We start from the raw sequence: 14,364 nt of genomic DNA, 5'->3' as shown, positions 1-14,364 counted from the left end.
TTTGAGTTCCTTCTCAGTTGTTTCATTGTTGGCATATAGAAAGGCTATTGACTTCTGTATGTTAATTTTGTATCCTGCGACCTTACTGTATTGGCTTATTGTTTCTAGTAGTCTTTTTGTGGATTCTTGGGGTTTTCAATGTATAGGATCATATCATCTGCAAAAAGTGATACCTTTACTTCTTCTTTTCCGATATGGATGCCTTTTATTTCTTTGTCTTGTCTGATTGCTCTGGCTAGAACCTCTAGTACCACATTAAATAAGAGTGGAGAGAGTGGACAACCCTGTCTTGTTCCTGATTTAAGGGGGGAAAGCCTTCAGTTTAGTGCCATTTAATATGATGTTAGCTGATGGTTTATCATATATGGCCTTTATCAAGTTGAGATATTTTCCTTCTATACCCATTTTGTTGATAGTCTTAAACATAAAATTGTGTTGTATTTTATCTAAAGCCTTTTCTGCGTCTATTGATAAGATCATGTGGTTTTTGTTCTTTGTTTTGTTGATATGGTGTATTACATTAACCGTTTTACGTATGTTGAACCATCCTTGAGATTCTGGGATGAATCCCACTTGATCATGATGTATTATTTTTTTAATATGTTGTTGTATTCGATTTGCTAGTATTTTGTTTAGTATTTTAGCATCTGTATTCATTAGAGATATTGGTCTGTAGTTTTCTTTTTTTGTGCCATCCTTGCCTGGTTTTGGTATGAGGGTTATGTTGGCCTCATAAAATGTGTTTGGAAGTATTGCTTCTTCTTCAATTTTTTGGAAGACTTTGAGTAGAATAGGAACCAAGTCTTCTTTGAATGTTTAATGAAATTCGCTGGTATAGCCGTCAGGGCCTGGACTTTTATTTTTGGGGAGGTTTTTAAGGGTTTTTTCTATTTCTTCTCTACTGATAGGTCTGTTTAGGCTTTCTGCTTCTTCTTGACTCAGTCTAGGAAGGTTGTATTTTTCTAGGAATTTATCCATTTCTTCTAGGTTGTTGAATTTAGTGGCATAAAGTTTTTCATAGTATTCTACAATAATTCTTTGTGTATCTATGGTGTCCGTGGTGATTTCTCCTCTTTCATTTTGGATTTTGTTTATATGAGTTCTTTCTCTTTTTTCCTTGGTAAGTCTTGCCAAGGGATTGTCAATTTTGTTGATCTTTTCAAAGAAGCAGCTCCTTCTTCTATTAATTTTTTCTATAGTTTTTCTGTTCTCTAATTCATTTATTTCTGCTCTGATTTTTATTATCTCCTTTCTTCGGCTGGTTTTGGGTTGTCTTTGTTCTTCTTTTTCTAGTTCCTTAAGGTGGGAAGTTAAGTGGTTCACTTGGGCTCTCTCTTGTTTGTTCATATATGCCTGAAGCGATATGAACTTCCCTCTTATCACTGCTTTTGCTTCATCCCATAGATTCTGATATGTCGTATTGTCATTTTCATTAGTCTGTATATATCTTTTGATCTCTGCACTTATTTCTTCTTTGACCCATTCATTTTTTAAAAGTATGTTGTTTAGTTTCCACATTTTTGTGAGATTTTTTCCCTCTTTTTTGCAGTTGAATTCTAGTTTCAAGGCTTTATGATCAGAAAATATGCTTGATACAACTTCAATTTTTCTGAATTTGCTGATGTTGTTTTTGTGGCCCAACATATGGTCAATTCTTGAGAATGATCCATGTACACTGGAGAAAAATGTATACTCAGTCACATTGGGATGAAATGTCCTGTAGATGTCTATCATATCCAGGTGCTCTAGTGTTTTGTTTAAGGCCACTATGTCTTTATTGATTCTCTGTTTGGATGACCGATCTAGAGCCGTCAGCGGTGTATTGAGGTCTCCAAGTATGATTGTGTTTTTGTCAGTTTTGTTTTAAGATCAATAAGTAGTTGTCTTATATATTTTGGTGCTCCTTGGTTTGGTGCATATATATTAAGAATTGTTATGTCTTCTTGATTCAGTGTCCCCTTAGCCATTATGAAATGGCCATTTTGTCTCTGAGTACTTTTCCTGTCTTGTAGTCAGCATTATCCGATATGAGTATTGCTACACCTGCTTTTTTTTGGATGTTATTTGCTTGGAGTATTGTTTTCCAGCCTTTCACTTTGAATTTGTTTTTATCCTTGTTACTTAGATGAGTTTCCTGTAGGCAGCATACAGTTGGATTTTCTTTTTTAATCCATTCTGCTACTCTGTGCCTTTTTATGGGTGAGTTTAATCCGTTTACATTTATTGTAATTATTGATACTTGTGAGTTCCCTATTGCCATTTTATATCTTGCTTTCTGTTAGTTTTGTGTCTTGTTTGATCCTTCTCTTTCGTTTTTCTATCTTTTGTTTTTATTTGGTTGTATTCCATACATCTTTCCTCTGTTGCTATCTTTTTTATCTCATGTGCTTCTGTGGTGGTTTTTTCAATGGTGGTTATCTTTGAGTAATGAAAAGGGTCCCTACCCTGTTCATTGTAGCGAACTATTTTTTGAGTACTTTTGCACTCCATCGTCCTTTACTACTGTTAATCTCCATCTTCTCCCCCTCTTTCTTTTTGTTGTCACAGTTTAAATTTGGTTTTATTGTGTTCTTCTTGGAGCTTTTACTTGTGGCTCTGTTTTTTTTGTTCTTTGTATCTGATTGGAGAACCCCCTTTAGTAATTCCTGGAGTGGGGGTTTTCTGATGATAAATTCCCTCATCTTTTCTGTATCTGTGAATGTTTTTATTTCTCCTTCATATTTGAAGGATAGCTTTGATGGGTATAGTATTCGTGGCTGAAAGTTCCTCTCTTTCAGGACTTTAAATATTGGGGTTCACTCTCTTCTAGCTTGTAGAGTTTCTGCTGAGAAATCTGATGATAATCTAATGGGCCTTCCTATATATGTTGTATTCATCTTTTCCCTGGCTGCCTTGAGAATTTTTTCTTTGCTGTTGGTTTGTGTCAATTTCATTATGATATGCCTTGGAGTAGGTTTGTTGGGGTTAAGAAAACTCGGAGTTCTGTTTGCTTCTTGAACTTGAGGCTTTAGTTCTTTCCACAGGCTTGGGAAGTTCTCATCTATTATTTGTTTGAGGATGTACTCCATTCCATTTTCTCTCTCTTCTCCCTCTGATATACCTATTATTCTTACGTTATTCTTTTTGATGGAGTCAGATAATTCTTGTAGGGCTATCTCATTTTTTTTAATTTTTGAGTCTCTTTCTTCTTCTCTCTGTTGTGCCTCAAGTTGCTTGTCTTCTATTTCACTAATCCTCTCTTCTATCTGACCTGTTCTATTAGCTAAGCTTGTTACCTCGTTCTTTAGCTTGTGTATTGAGTTTTTCATCTCTGTTTGATTTGTTTTTATAGTTTCAATTTCCTTGGACATATATTCTTTGTGTTCATTGAGTTGTTTTCTGAGCTCCCTAAATTGCCTTTCTGTGTTTTCTTGTATATCTCGGAGGATTTTTAGGATTCTTATCTTGAATTCTCTGTCATTTAGCTCCAAGATTTCCAATATATTAAATTTTTTCTCCATAGATTTTTCCTCATCTAGCTGTGTTACCTCTCTTTCTTTTGTATCCATGATATTCGATTTTCTCTTCCTTAATGGCATCTGAAGGTGGTTTTGTTGATAGTATTAATGAGATTTAATAAAGAATAAAAAGTTAAAAAAAATAAAAAAAATAAAAAACCGAAGTTTTTTTTTAAAAAAATTAAAAATTAAATAAAGAAAAATAAAATAAAATAAAAAATTTTAAAAAAGGAAATTATTCCCCCCTCCTTTTTTCCTCTCCTCTCCTCTCCCCTCTTTCTTGAGAAAATCTTGTGGTGAACTGTGAATTATAACAAACAATGCCTGTGATGGAGGGCCTGAATTGGGGAAAAGTAATAAAGGGGCAAAAAAAAAAAAAAAGGAAAAAAAAGAAAAAAAATGAAAAAAGAAAAAAAAAAAGAGCATATGGACCCACAAAAAGCAAATAAGGAAAAAATTTGGGTCAAGAGTTAAATGATTTGCTTTTAGGTGTTGGTTGTCTAAGAGTTATGATGAGAGGAATAAAAGGAAAACAGAAAAATGGGGGGACAAATTAAAAACTTACTATTGTATTTAGTGGAACAAGAACTAGATAATATGGAGAGCCAGGGATGGGAGCACTGCTAGTGAGTTAAAAAGGTGAAGTAAAAACCCCCCAAAATGCCACAAACATAAGTTTGAGTCCCAGATAAGATAATTTGTTTGTTATTGAGGTTTGAATGAGAGGAGACGTAAAGGAGAAAGGAAGAAACTAATATAGAGGGAGAGAAGAAAGAGAGAGAGAGAAAAAAAGAGGGAACCACTAAAAGAAGAAAAAAGGAGAGAGAGAGAGAGAAAGTTAAGGGTTTTGGAGTGTAACCTTCATAGAGAGAAAGGAAGAGAAGAGAAAAGATAATGGGAGATGTAACACTTATGGGTAGTGTAGTTCAAGGAGAAGAGAGAGTAAGACCGGCAGAGAGTTAATCGGCCAAATTGGAGGAGGAAAAAAAGTATTAAGAATGAAGATAAGAGAAACAAACAAACAAATATAATAAAATGGGATAGGTTATAAAGTCTGCAGATTATTCTTGATTTTGAGAGGTTATCTTCTTGCTTTTTCTTTTCTCTTCCTCTTCCTGGTCGGTGACTCTGTACCCCAGGTTCTGCCCCTTTGGCACGCTCAGGTAGAGGTTTGCAGTTGATAAGTCTCTATGGCAATGTCATGTATTGTGCTTTAGTCTTGTTGGCAGTCGAGGCTCATTAGCATTTCTAGGCTCCGCCAGTGAGAGAGTCCGTGTTCCTGGAGCCTTTCTCCTAGTCTTTCCTTCCTCAATTAGTAGTCTGATAATCCAGCTATGGGGTTGCTGCTGCCTCTGCCTGGATAGTAAGAGGCTCAAAGAGCTGGCAACTCCCCACTCTATTTCCACTCAGCACAGGGCTCTGGGTAAGGCTCAGTCAGTCAGAGCTGCTAGCATAATCAGGCGGGCTTTCCGCCCACTCAAAGACCTCTGGCTCTGCCAATCTGTCCGGTAACACAGGCGGGCGCCCACTTCCGGGGCGCTTGGAGGAAACTCTCACTCACTGTCTGCGACCAGGATATCCGGCCAGCAGTCTCACGCTCTGAGTGAAACCCCCAACCGCAGGGAAAAGTTGCAGCGTTGGAATTGAGTCTTGCTCCGTCCCCGTGCGCGGCTTTTGCAAGGCGCTGCGGCGGCCCGAGATTCCGCTTTGGCCCACACAAAGGTCCCTGACTCTGTCCCTCTGTGCGATAACACGGGCGCGCACTGCCGAGGCTCTCGGAGGAATCTCTCATTCACTATCTGCCCGCGCAGACCAGGATATGAGGCCAGTCGTGTTTCCCTCTGAGTGAAACCCCCTCCAGCACGGAAAATCTCCACCGTTGGAATTAGTTCTCACTCCCTCCCGTGCGTGGCTTTCCCAGGGCGCTGGGCTGCCCAGAGACTCTGCCCTCGGCCCACAGAAAGGCCTCTGACCCTGCCTCTTCGTGGGGCAACACGGGCACCCACTCCCGGGGCCTAGGAAGAAATCTCTCGCCCACTAACTGCGCGCACGCCGACCAGGAGACCGGGTAAAATGGCTGCTCTGCTTGTCTTTCTTTGTTTGGGTTTGGCGCGAGTGTTAGCTTGTATTGCCCGGGTTGCCACAGGATCAGTTTTTCTTCGGCTTGGATCTCCGTGCCACAGCCTGGTTCGGCCGTTTGTGCCGCGGCCTGGATCTATTCACCCCCTTTGCCCGCCTCAGTTTCTATATTCACAGTTACCAGAGAAAGCCGCCCTGTTTAGGTTAGTGAGGAAAGCGGAGCATTTCTTACTCCCTATTTCCTTTGGGGTTTGGTTATATATTTAGCCAATTTTTCACTCAACCATACCTTTGGGTGTATTGCGAAGCATCTGGAGGCTCCAAGTATAGGTTTTTCTGTTTCTGGTTGAAGATCTTGTTGAGTTTTGGGGGAGATTTATCGGTATCGCTTCCTATCCCACCATTACTCTGACGTCATCCTCTGTATAACTATTTTTGATACAGTTTTATTTTTTGTTTGTAGTATAAAATGTTTTGGATTAAAAGCATTGTTCAATTTGATCTGCCTTCCATAGCTGATTCTCTTTGGACAAGTGGTCTAACCTTAAGTGGCAGGAAGCAATGACATGTGAAAGGAAACGAATTTCTTTTCAAGTTGGAATTATTATTTTTGAAACTTCATTAACGTTTCCTAGAGGGCTGAGTTGCCTTTGGGAGTCACAGGTTTAGGGAAGGCATTCAGTTGCATTCCTGCTTATAGTATATTCTTAATGACTTTTTGATAGCTTCATATAGCATTAGAATACTTTTTCATAAGTGGGACTCAGATTTGTAAGTTGTCAAAACAAATCTTTTCTGTTTAATGTTGGCTGTATACATAGAAAAATTATGAGAGGATAAGGCTCTTCATAGGCCTGTGAAAAACATTGTCATCTTAGTTAGAAAAGAAATTAATACAATTCATAATTATAAAATATACTTTAATTCCATTTGCCTTTTTCAAAGGAGTGGGGAGCAGCAGTAGTTGTTGGGTTTTTTATTCAGTTACATTGCATTTTTACATTTTATTCATTAATACTGGTTGTGTTTGTAGGGCAAGTAAATAAATAGTCTTAGACCCAGTGGCATTCTGACATGTAAAAGGACATATATAGACAAGTGATTAAAAAAACGAATATAAAGTAAAACATTTTGTATTGGAGAGCAAGTAGTGTGCATTTTGGGGGAAGGAGAAATTTGATTAAAAGACTTTCAAATTGTATTAATACCTGCCTTGAGGAAACATGAAAATTTGTAAGATCTGGGCTTTTAGGAATTACTAGAATAATGACAGCAAAGGGGAAGGCATTCATAAAATATTTCTTGGACCATGTTCCATTGTTCCAGTACCATTTATTGAAAGGGCTTTCTCTCCTCTATTGAATTGCTTTTGATCATTTGTTAAAGATTAATTGGACATATTTGTATGGATCTATTTCTGGATTCTTTGTTTCATTGATCTTGTGTCTGACCCTTTGCCAGTACCACACTCTTATGCTTACTGCAGCCTTAACATCTGGAGGAGTAATTTCTTCTTTATTCTTTCTCAAAAAATTTTAGAATGTTTATTTATGTTTAAAAGGAAATGTTGAGATTTTGATACGAATTAGATTTAACCTATGCATTAATTTAGAGAGAATTGACATCTTTATTGAGTCTTCAGTCCGTGAACACCATATGTCTCTCTAAGTACTTGTTTTTTATTTCTTCCATCAACATTTCATAATCTTCATTATACAGATCTTATATATATTCTGTTAGGTTATGTTTTGGTATTTTATTTTTGGAGCAACTATAACTGGATTTGCATTCTTAATTTCAGTTCCACTCATTTATTCTGTCAGTAGAAATGCAGTAGAGTTTTGTGTGTTGATCTTGTATCCCATGGCTTTACTGAACTCCTCATTAGTTACAGCATTATTTTGTTTTAAGATTTCTTGGGACTTTCTAGATAGACAGTCATGCCATCTGAAAGTAGAAACATTTTTATCTTTTCTGTCAGTATGCCCTTTTTTTCTTGCCTTATTGCAATAGCTAGAATTTTTTTTCTCTTTTTTTGTATTCCTCTGAAGTTGGAAACGGGGAGGCAGTTAGACTCCCGCATGTGCACGACCGGGATCCACTCGGCATGCCCACCAGGGGGTGATGCTCTGCCCCTCTGGGGCTTCGCTCTGCCGCAATCAGAGCCATTCTAGCGCCTGAGGCAGAGGCCACAGAGCCATCCTCAGCACCCAGGCAAACTTTGCTCCAATGGAGCCTTGGCTGCAGGAGGGGAAGAGAGAGACAGAGAGGAAGAAGAGGGGGAGGGGTGGAGAAGCAGATGGGCGCTTCCCGACCCTGGCCGGGAATCGAACCCGTGACTCCCACACGCCAGGCCAACGCTCTACCACTGAGCTAACCGGCCAGGGCCCAATAGCTAGAATTTTTAATACTATCTCATATAAGAACAGAGGGAGCAGACATCATTGCTTATTTCTGATCTTAGAGGGAAAACATTCAGTCATGTTAGCTATAGGTTTTTTTTAGGTGTTCTTTGTGAGTTTGAAGTACTTCTCATCTATTCCTGGTGTTTTGATAGACTGCATGATTTTTCTCTTTTAATTTAGCCTGTTGATTTAGCAAATTGCATTTATTAATATTTGAATATTGCATCAAATTTGCATACCTGGTATAAATTCCACTTGGTTGTAATGAAGTGCTTTAAAAAATACATTGTTGGATTCTGTTAAAATTTTATTGAAGACTTTTACATCTAAGTTAAGGAGAGATATTGGTCTGAGTTTTTTTTTTGTTTTTTTTTTACTATTTTGTCTGTTTTTGGTATCAAGGTAGTACTAGCCTCATAAAATTAGTTGTGAAATAGTTCCTGTTCTGTTTTTGGAAGAGGTTTTGTAAAATTGGTATTGGTGTATTATTTTAATACTTAATGCTGGCTACCTCGGGGTCTCAAACCTGGGTGCTCTGCATCCCAGTCTGACGCTCCAATGTGCCACCACCTGGTCAGGCTCCCCTTGAATGCTTTTTTAACATCACACATAATTCATTTGAAAAAGTATTGGTTCCCTGAATTATATAGAACTTCTAAATATTGGCACATTTTGTTATTCAATATTTAAATGTAATATATTCATATCACTGATCTCATCAGAAAGTTCTTGAAGTATTGGGAAGGTAGTAGACACAGATATTTCCAAGTTCTTAATTTTGTTTGAAAACTCAAATTTTATTGTTGGCAACATATAATGTCAGTTGTTTTTGAAGTAACAGGTTCACTTTGCTTCATTTTTGAGACCATGTCTGCCAGACACCCAAATCTGAGTAACTATGGCTGGTTTATTTCATAGCCCCAGTACGTAAGGGTTTTTTCTTGAGGCAGCCATTTTCAGTAGGTAGCAGAAGTGCTTTTGCTATTCAAAGGTTAAGATTTAATAAATTAACAATTTTACTGCTTTTCATCAAGGACATTCTTCAGTAGAGTGAAACTGCTCTTTTCTAGAGAAATCTTGTGATACATATACTCACTTTCCATTATTAAATTTATTATACTTAAAAGTGCAGTGATAGACCTGGGAACCTAAACCCAATGTTATAAAACTAGGAAGACAGTAAATTATTGACATTTTCTGGAAATATGAAGTTAGTGTATTAGGAGATAATCTCTTATTTTAAGAGTTGATGTAGTTATATTAAGTTGTTTTGTTATCTTACAGGTGCTATACTTGGTAGATCAGAAACTCAGGAGTGTATATTCTATAATGCTAATTGGGAAAGAGATAAAACCAACCGAACTGGTGTTGAACCCTGTTATGGTGACAAAGATAAACGGCGACATTGTTTTGCTACCTGGAAGAATATTTCTGGTTCTATTGAAATAGTGAAGCAAGGTTGTTGGCTGGATGATATCAACTGCTATGACAGGTAAGGAAACATTTCATTTTTATGATAGTGTCAATTTTCACCACCACCACCCTTTTTAAGAAAAATCAATGTGTGGATTTTCACACCATTATTACATGCTCTAATGACAAGATACATATTTTAAAGTGGTTAAATATGATGTGTGTATGTTTTATCTTTGATATACTTTGAATAATTAACAAAGTATCGAGAAATATAGATAAATATTTCTTTCCTTATATTATTAGGATTATGAACATATTTTAGTGCTAATTTTAAGGGAAAATAATTTTTAAAATTGCTTTAAAAGAGTAAGTATATCCATTGAAAATCTAGTCTGAGGGAGACTAAAGCTTAATCATAGAATTTCCTTTTAGTTTTCTTCTATATGTATCTGGAAGAAATTGATCTTACTGCATTTTTCCCTCTTTTTCTTACAGAGTAGGCCTTTGTACTTTATCTCAAGAGACATTTTAACTTGACATTCAGAATTACATCAGAACTAACAGAGTTCTCATAGAAAACTACATTTTATTTAAAGATCTTGCTTAAATTGTTTTATCCTATACTGAAAATGAAATCCAGTGGACATGTAATTGACTGCCAGTGATCTTTCTGTAAGGAGTCCCATAGATGTTGATCTGATCACTTAAACAGCCTGGGCCACAGGATTTTCACTGCAGGTGGGTGCTGATGACTGGCAGAGTCTGCAGAGTCCTCGATAACCAGACTTCTTGGAGCCAAAGACTGATATACTCACTGAACACTGGATACTTCCTGATCTGCTTTCGGGAGCCTCAGTTGATTACCATGAATCTGTGGTTGATTGGCTACATGTGATTAATAGCAAAATGCATTGAATGAGACCATAAAAATTTAATTAGCTCCACTTTTTGTGAGAAATTAAAACATTTAGGTGCACCCTTAGTATTTAGGGTATACTTTTAAATCTGTGAATTTTTCAGGGATTATTTCTCTATAATTATTTTTAGCTTCATTTCAATTATTGCCTGTCTATTAACAGAGGTGATTATTAAGTGATTTTTGCTGTTATGAAAGGTAAGTAGGGCCACTAAGAACAGTATGCAGCTTCCTCAAAAAATTATAAATAGAACTACCATATGATCCAACAATTCCACTTCTGGATATTACCTGAATATGAAAACACCAACTCAAAAGATATATATATACACACACACATATACACACACACTTTCAGGTATATTTGCAACATTTATTTATAATAGTCAAGATGTGGAAGCAAGCTAAATATCCATTGATGGATGAGTGGATAAAAATGTGTATATTAATTACTTATATTACTATTGATTTATAATATATAGTACATAATATGTATATATCATTATACATAATATCAGGTGTACCAGAAAGTTCTGTCCGTTTCTATCACAAGTTTTGACACGTAAGCACATGTTTATTTGGCGCATGTGTGCCTCTCTATTTTTATCACTTAATGTATACATACTGACGTAGCAAATTAACTAAAACAAAGTTGATTCACGTTAGTCTTATGTGTGAAGCGATAGTGTACCCATGGCTACTGATAAAGTTCATTTACACCACTGTAATTTTTACGAATTTTTACAAGGAAGAAATGCTACAGAAGCATGTAGAAATTTATTGAAAGTGTTTGGTGAAGGCACAGTTTCTGATAGGACATGCAGAAGATGGTTCGAAAAATTTGAAACAGGTGATTTCGACCTTTCTGATAAGCCACGTTCTGAGCGACCATCTTTGATCGATGATGATGTTGTTAAGACCATGTTGGAGCAAGGTCCTTTTCTGACAACATCGGAGATCGCAGAAAGGCTTAATTCAGCTCAGCAAACCATTTCGGACCATATTCGGAAGATAGGATTGGTGTGGAAATATTCAAGATGGGTGCCACATGAATTAAGTCAGAAGAACTTGGATGATTGAGTCGTCATATGCACATCTCTGCTTGCTCGGAACAAAATCAAGCCCTTCTTGAACCGGATGATAACTGGGGGTGAAAAGTGGATTACCTACAAAAACATTGTAAGGAAAAGGGCATATTGTGAACCCAGAAAACCTAGCCCTTCCATCTCTAAACCAAATTTGACTCTGAATAAGAGAATGTTGTGTATATGGTGGGACATTCGAGGACCAATACATTATGAGCTTTTAAAACCGAACGAAAAGCTCAATTCGGAGAAGTATTGTCAGCAACTGGATAATTTAAAGACGGCGGTCCAAGGAAAGAGGCCAGCGATGTTCAATAGGAAGAACATCATACTGCATCATGATAATGCCAGGCCACATGCTGCTTTGGGGACTCGTCAAAAAATTGCAGAACTAGGCTGGGGAATTCAGTCACATCCACCATATTCCCCAGACTTAGCACCCTCTGACTATCACTTGTTTTTGTCCTTACAAAATTTTTTGAAGGGCAAAAAATTCAAAATTGAAGAAGATATCAAACAAGCACTGGTTCAGTTTTTCGCATCAAAAGATAAAACATTTTTCAAAAATGGGATATACAAATTGCCCTCACGCTGGCAAGAAATCATTAATAATAATGGCAATTATATCATTTAATAAAATTTATTGATGGTATGAAAAATTTGTATTTTGTTTTATTCCAAAAACGGACAGAACTTTCCGGTAGACCATATATATGTTTAATATTAACATTAATATCAATATACAAACAATGTTTTTAATATTAATATAAATATATATAAAATATTTAATATTCTATTATGTATATATAAGTCAGCCATAAAAAGAAAGAAATTTTGCTATTTGAAATCACATGGTGCCTTACTTGTGGTGGCACAGTGGATAAAGTGTCATCTGGAAGTCTGAGTCAGTCGCTGGTTCGAAACCCTGGGCTTGCCAGGGCACGTATGGGAGTTGATGCTTTTTGCTTCCCCCCCTTCCCTTTCTCTCTCTTGCCTCTCTAAAATGACTAAAGTCTAAAAAAGATTAAAAATTAAAAAAAACCCACATGGATAGACATTGATGGCATTTTGCTAAGTGAAATAAGTCAGAGAAAAACAAATACCGTATGATGTCATTTATATGTGGATTCAAACAACAACAAAAACTCACAGGAACGGAGAAGCAACCATTGGTGGTTGCCAGAAGCTGAAGGCGAGGGGTGGGTGAAATCGATGAACTAGGAGAAAAGGTGCATATTACCAATTATAATACAAATTAGTCCTGGGGATGTAATGTACACATCATGGTGACTATAGTTAATAAATTGTAATGTATCATATATTTGAAAGTTACTAAGGGCATAGATCTTAAAAGTTCTCGTCACAAAGAAAATGATTAATGATTGTAACTATGGGGTGATGGATGTTAGCTTGACTTAATGTCAAATTTTACAGTATGTACAAGTATCATTATGTTGTATTCCTGAAAAATATACAATGTTATATGTCAGTTATATCTCAATTTAAACAAAAAATAGGTAGAAAGAAGTTGGGGAAAAATACGATTTGGAAATCATCTTAATCTAAAACTATCTTATATTAATTAGTTGAAATAAGGGATTCCTGTTCTTTTTGTAATAAAAAGACACCGTACTTCTCACCTAAAACCAGTATTGCTGGAGGTTAAACTTTGCTCAGTAATGGGTTATGGGTTGTTCAGTGCAATTCCTTGCTCTTGCAGTGATAATTACTACTCCAGCTCTGTTTCTAGGGATTAAGTGCTAATTTAAAGTGTGAATTTTTATTTTTATGCTCTGAATTTGATTAAAAAACAGATATTAAGGATTGTAAGAGAAGAAGGAGAAAGGAAAAGAAGATTAAAAAAATGTCAATATGTGGAGGAAAGGAGTAATAAAAAGAAGAATGAAATTGGATGGCAAAAGTAATTAGGCTAGGGTAATAAACCTCCTATAATTTGAGGCCTGATTCTAAAAATTAAATTTACATACATGGTTCTTTTTTATTTGTCTCTTCTTTGTACATATTGGTACAGATTTCATTTTAAAGTTTGATTTTTAAAAAATACTCATTCTCCCCAAATATATTGAGCTTTTCATTTTAAAGTTAAATTCAACCTTATTATTCTAACAACCATCATTAAAGTTCAGGTTATTTATAATATATGTCTACCTGATGTTTATTAGCAATATTTAAATGTTTGATTTTCTTTAAAGAAAAAAATAAGTATAGTAGTATATCCTTACCGATAGTGTTGCTTTTATATACTTTTAGTTACCTGTGGGAATTAAGGTGTCGTTTTTTTTGGTCCAAAATATTGAATAGGAAATTACAGAAAATAACAGTTCTTAAGTTGTAAATCTTGCAGTGTTCTGAGTGTTGTGGTGAAATATCGTGCCAGCCCATCCAGGACTGGAATCATCGCCCTGTCCAGCATTTGAGCGCTGTGTAGACCACCTGCCCATTAGACCTTGAGTAGCTGTCTGTTATCAGAAAGAGAGACAGACTACATTTATGTTACTTTTATTACAATATATTGTCTTAATTGTTCTATTTTATTATTGTTGTTAATCTCGAATTGTGCCTAATTTATAAATTAAACTTTATCATGGGTATGAATATATAGGAAGGATGTAGTATATATAGGGTTTGATGCTATCGTCGGTTTCAGGCATCCACTGGGGTCTTGTAACTTGCCCCCTATAGATAAGTGGTGGTGGGACGGTGGCTACTGGTTAGTTGTTTCTTAGTGGTTGATTTGGATTTGTTCTAGAGGCGATAAATTCCTGTCTTTTCAGCAACTTAGGTCCTATATAGAAGGGCCTTCCCCACCCCCAGATCAATCTAACTTGAATCAGTTTTTGAGTTACTAGGTTCTCTATGTTTGTTGTCACATATTGTTCTTGTTGCTTATCTTTACTCTGTTATTGTGTTCAGGGGATTTAAATCTACTGCTACAAAAACTAACC

General features: G+C 36.3%; 1 protein-coding gene across 2 annotated transcripts in view; it reads left to right on the top strand.

Annotated features, from left to right (window-relative positions):
- ACVR2A (activin A receptor type 2A) overlaps window positions 1–14,364 on the top strand; it is a 113,269-nt gene that overhangs the window by 67,706 nt on the left and 31,199 nt on the right. For both annotated transcript variants that reach the window (XM_066279427.1, XM_066279428.1), the window contains exon 2: window positions 9,266–9,473. In XM_066279427.1, coding sequence (XP_066135524.1) covers window positions 9,266–9,473 — 208 coding nt within the window. The remainder of the gene's footprint in view (window positions 1–9,265; window positions 9,474–14,364) is intronic.

This window comes from Saccopteryx bilineata, chromosome 5 (assembly GCF_036850765.1).
Source record: "Saccopteryx bilineata isolate mSacBil1 chromosome 5, mSacBil1_pri_phased_curated, whole genome shotgun sequence".
Taxonomy (NCBI): Eukaryota; Metazoa; Chordata; class Mammalia; order Chiroptera; family Emballonuridae; genus Saccopteryx; species Saccopteryx bilineata.
Note: the sequence above shows the minus strand (reverse complement) of the source record. Positions and strands in the feature narration are given on the sequence as shown.